The sequence below is a fragment of the Propithecus coquereli genome, unplaced genomic scaffold (assembly GCF_000956105.1).
Source record: "Propithecus coquereli isolate 6110/MARCELLA unplaced genomic scaffold, Pcoq_1.0 Scaffold40, whole genome shotgun sequence".
Taxonomy (NCBI): Eukaryota; Metazoa; Chordata; class Mammalia; order Primates; family Indriidae; genus Propithecus; species Propithecus coquereli.
In genome coordinates, this window is record NW_012149730.1 from 2,099,766 (window position 1) to 2,105,404 (window position 5,639).

A 5,639-nucleotide genomic window follows, 5' to 3' on the forward strand; every position below is an offset into this window, starting at 1 on the left:
GTTTGAGTTTTAAAAAACTTCTTTTACCCTTGTTTCCCTTCAGTTTCAAATGAGTTTTCAATGTTTACAATTTAGCTAGAATTGACAGAATTGTATAAGAAGCCAAAATCTCTAAGTAGCCATGAATTAATAAACAATAAATTTTATTTCAAAACCAGTTGCTTAGTAACTGCAGATCCGAAATAGGCAGAAGAGAAAATAGAGAGCTTAACAAACTCTGCATTTTAATGCTATAGTGGCATATTGACCATTTAAACTCTGAATTTTTCTTGATGTAATTTTCCCATCAGTTCAATATGTGCACATGAACAAGCAATAATACGTAACCAGTTGGAGTCCTAGAAAACCTGGCATGCCTTTGAACTTTCTCACAGACAGCACATTTGCAGGCCACACCAATACAAATAAACATTCAACACAAGGAGAAATTCAAGATATTTCAAACAAATGAACTGTACCTCAACTAATAAGCCTGGGGAGCATTAAGCAAAATAAATGCAAACTAACCAGTTCTCAAATCAGGTAAAAGTCCAACAATTATTCCCTCTCCAACTGGGCTCCCAGAAAAACAAGAACAAAGTGGATTATTCTGAGGAAAAAGCCAAAGAGAAAGGAAAGGAATTTCCAGTTGTACAAACTGGAGTGACTTACTCAATCTTGGAGCCCATTGACTCCCCAGATACTGTTTCCTTTCACCAACAAAGCATTGCAGACAGCTGATGCAGAGGAGAGAGAAGGGAGGATCCCTGGGATGAAAAAATTCTCGGCAGCTGCTGGGATTTCCTTGGATTCCCAGCCACAGGGTCAGGTAACCATAAACAGCTGGCATTTATGGGTGGCTTTCACTCCACCTGGCAGTGGTAGGCCCTGGCACAGTACTGCAGCCAAATGCCCCATCTGTTGGAAATCAGGGAGGCTAAAACCACCCAAGATGCACAGTTCCACACTGATGGTGCCATTTTGGTAACATTTTTAGGCAAACATGTCCTGTAGAACATTGAAAAATTATACTATGAGGAAATACATGTTTCTAGAGATTATGATATGGTGTATTTATACATTTGCCAATCTGCAGAATGCTGGTGTGATACATGGCAATTGCTTATATCCTAGAAAATAAATTTACTAAGAGTTAAGAATTCTAGTTAATGCATGATAATTAAAACTACTAGAAATCAGAAAGTAAACAACATTATGTGCAAAGTATTGAAGTAAAGTAAGAAGTTTTTTGATAAGAAAAGCTACAAAGTGTGAGGATTTGGTTTTTTTAAAAAAGGGAGAGTAATTGCATCTAGTTTGGAGGGCTTTTACAGGTTGTTCCAGAATGAGTAAAAGGACAAAAACTGAAACAATATATAAAGTTGGGAAAACATAGAGAATCCTATGTGGTCAAATTGGCTAGAATTGATTTATTATAAGGGTTTTAAAAATGAGTCTTAATGGCAAAACTAAACTAATGCAAAACTAGAATTTAGCCTTCTCCGTTAAAATGATAAAGTTTTTGTAGTGTATTAATCTGCTGTTACTAGAATTTGTTAAAATTTTTGTTTTTAAGTAATTGGTCTAAGAAATAAAGATTTTATGCTTTCTTAAGATAATTTTCTATGATTAATGCTTCCTCTTCTCAGTCTTTTATTACTTACTTAAAAAATTGAGTTTTCACAACATTAAAAAAGAGCTAAGTTTATTAATAATTACATATGTTTCTCTATTTGGCTTTGAAATCTTTTATCACTTTGTAACTGTTTCCCAATGACCTGTGACCATAATTAATCAACTATTTAAATCATTGGATATTTTCGACAAACTTCCCAAAATCAAATTTCAAATTGTCTTTTTTGACCTCAAACTATTTAATAACTTTAGGATTTTTCAGAAGAGACCCCAGAACATCACAAAGGAATTTGTTTTATCTCTTATTAAAAGAGAATTGTCTATATAAAGAAGCTTATTTTATATGTTAAATTGCATGGGAAGTATTGTCAAATAAAAGTGATGTTCAACATTCTTGTATTTATATAGATATAGTTATTAATATAAGTATCATGGAATTTGTGTGATATTCCTAAGACTTTGATATGTTCATAAATAATGTTATCAGTCATAATTCTAGTTATTATCTTATATCTTATATCTTAATGTAGTGTATCACAAAAATAACAATAATTTCCATGTCAATTGCATTATAGTGAACTCTACTCAAATCTTTAACCATGGGCATTTTAAGTCTTTTGTCATCCACAGTTTATTGTTTTACTCTGTGGCTTTCATGAAAGTTTTCGGAAACAGCCATGCTACAAAATTTCAACAGATTTATGGAAAAGGCTTTGACAAGTAGAGATTTCTGATAACTTTAAGATCACAATATTGGACTGAATTTAAGGAAACTTTATCAGTAATTTGGTCAAGTATGCCTTTTGTCAACAGAAGTAAAATATTTACCACTTTCTCCCTAGCTGATCTCTCCAGAATTCAGAAACTATTACTGAGTATTCTTATTTTTATGGAAATACAGTTATTTGCAAAACTTTAATAAGAATCTATTCTCCTTATAATACATTTGGAAACATTGGTTATGTTACCAAAACTTCAACTAGCATGTCATATTTGAGAATGTGTATTGAATCAGATATGACCAGATAGTTTTAAAGAACTAAGGATTGACTTTTGAAGTCATTTAAGCCCTGTCTTTGTCCATTTAGTATTGCTGTAAAGGAATATCGGAGGCCAGGTAACTTAGAAAGATATGAATTTATTTTGTGCATAATTTTCCAGGCTGTATAAGAAGAAAGGCACCAGCATCTTCAGGTTTCTTCCACTCATGGCAGAAGTCAAAGCAGAGCCAGCATGTACAGAGGTCACATGACAAAACAGGAAGCAAGAGAGATGGGGAAGGTGACAGGCTCTTTTCAAAGACCAACTCTCATGGGAACTAATAGAGTAAGAATTGATTTATTACTATGAGGACAGTACCAAGACATTCATGAGGGATCTGACCCCATGACCCAAACACCTCGTATTAAGCACTACCTCTAACAGCGAGGATAAAATTCTAACGTGACATTTGGAAGGGTCAAACAAATCAAACTATACCATTTTAGCCCTGCCCCCCAAATATCATGTCCTTTTTACATGCAAAATACAATCATCCCTTCTTAATAGTCCCCAAAAGTCTTAACTTCTTTCAGCACCAACTTTTGAAGTCCAAAGTCTTTTTTGAGACTCAAGGCAACTTCCTTACAGCTGTGAGTTCATCAAATCAAAAGCAGGTTATTTACTTCCAAAATACAATGGTGGAACAAGTATCGAGTAGACATTCCCATCCAAAAGGGATAAATTGTCCAGAAGAAAGGGATGACAGGGCCCCTTATAAGTTTAAAGTCTGCCCCAGCAGGGCAGACTTTAAATCCTACAGCTCCAAATAATCTCACTCAATTCCTTTTCCTGGGCACACTGCACACATCCTGGGTACACAGGTATGAAGGGTGGGCTCCAGAGGCCTTGAACAACTCCTTTCTCATGACTTTGCTGGGCACAGCCCATGTGGCTGCTCTCAGGATTTGGAGTGGAATGCCACAGGGTTTTCCAAGCTAAGGTTTCATATTACCGGTAGCTCTAAATTCTGGGGTCTTATGGGCAGTGGTCCTGCTCTCACAGCTCCACTAAGTACTGTCTCAGTAGCAACTCAGTGGGAGTTCCAACCCCATACTTCTGCTTGGCATTGCTTTAGAAGAGTCTCTGTAAAGAGTCTCCTTTTCTGTGGCTGAGCACCCAGGCTTTCCAAAACATCCTCTGAAATCTAGGTGGAAGCCTCCAAGCCTCTACCACTCTTGCATTCTGAGTGCCTGCAGACTTAACACCATGTGGAAGCCACAAAGGCTTATGGATTGCATTCTCCAGAGTGGCAGCCCAAGCAGTACTTGGGGCCCTTTGGGATGCAGCTGGAGATGGAGTTGCTGGGATGTGGGGAGCATTATCCCAACATGGCACTGGGCAGGAATGCCCTGGACCTATGCCCTGAAACCATTCTGTCCTCCTAGGTCTGTGGTCTTGCAAAGGAAGGGCAGCTTGGAAGAATTCTGAAATGCCTTCAGGGGCCTTTCCTCACTTTTCTGACTATTAGCACCTGGCTCTGTTTCACCCATCCTAATCTCTCTAAGTAGTGGTTGCTTCACAGCACTCTTGGATTCCTCTCCTATAAATGCTCTTTCCTTCTCTACAATATGGCCGGGTGTGAATTTTTCAAATTTTTATGCTCTTCTTCCCTTTCAATTATAAATCCCACCTTTAGGTCATTCTTTTGTTGCTATATTTGAGCATAAGCTGTTAAAAGCATCCCTACCACTTCTTAAACACTTTTCTGCTTAGAAATTTCTGGCAGATATCCTAGGTCATCCCTCTTAAATTCAGCCTGGTTCAGCCCTAGGGGTTCACCAACCTCCAGGACATGGAAACAGTGGAGCCAAGTTCTTTGCTACAGCTTAACAGGGTATATGTTCCTCATTTTCATCAGAGACCTTGTCTGCATGGCCTTTATTGTCTATATTTCTATCAGCATTTTGGTCACAACCATTTAATAAATCTCAAAAAGTTTCAACTTTCTCTAATCTTTTTGTCTTCTCCTGAGCCCTCCAAACTCTTCTAATGTCTGCCCATTACCCAGTTCCAAAACTGCTTCCACATTTTCAGGTATCTCTATAGTAGCACCCTACTCCTTAGTACCAGTTTTCTGTCTTACTCTATTTGGTGTTGCAATAAAGGAATATCTTAAGCTGGATAAGAAAAGAAATTTGTTTGTCTCTTGGTTCTGCAGGCTGTGCAAGAAGCACGGCACCAGCATCTGCATCTAGTGAGAGCACCAGGTTACTTCCACTCATGGCTGAAGGCAAAGCAGAGCCAGCACGTGCAGAATTCTCATGGCAAGAGAAAAAGCAAAAGAGAGAAACAGGAGGTTCCAGCCTTTTTTTTAATAAAACAGCTTTCATGGAAATTAATAGATTGAGAATTCTCTCATTACTGTAAGCATAGCATCAAGCCATTTATGAAGGATCCATTCCCATGACCCAAATATCTTCCGTTAAACCCCATCTCCAACACTGGGGGTCAATTTCAACATGAGATTTGGAGGGCCAATAAAACCACACTACAGTAAGCCCCTTGGGAATAACTGATCTTGTACCTGCTCACTGCGTTTCTAGCCTTCCAATGTGAGAGAGAAAGATGACTTTCTCGAAGGTACAGAAAACTTAAAAATATTTTCAGGACCTCGAGTAGATGAGAATTTACCTAAATCTATAGGTATTGTAAGTAAAGCCTGATGGCATGACTACCTAGCCTGCAGAGGCTTTTATATGTCTAATCTGGGATTCTTTTATTAAAAGTCTCAGCAAAGCAGACTTAAAAAGAGATGACCACTATTCTTACTCCACTTACATAAATACTCAGTGGAAGTTTAATGAGAATAGACATATTTATCAAACAAATTAGTCTTACTGTGTTTATATTTGATAGAAATGTGGGTGGCTGTATGGGAAAAATAAATGTGTTTCAGCAGAAAACTATAATGTACCCATTATTAGGTTCAAGTTCTGTTCATTGTCTTTGAGATTTTCTCATCTACCTATAACCTGCCCTATTCC

General features: G+C 37.5%; 1 protein-coding gene across 1 annotated transcript in view; it reads right to left on the reverse strand.

Moving 5' to 3' along the window:
- Window positions 1-4,804: 4,804 nt before the first annotated feature.
- The window catches only part of LOC105817196 (olfactory receptor 5H1-like), a gene marked incomplete at its 3' end in the record, with an annotated part of 4,007 nt that continues 3,172 nt past the window's right edge, over window positions 4,805-5,639 (reverse strand). The window contains exon 2 of the mRNA XM_012652828.1: window positions 4,805-4,826. Coding sequence (XP_012508282.1) covers window positions 4,805-4,826 — 22 coding nt within the window. The remainder of the gene's footprint in view (window positions 4,827-5,639) is intronic.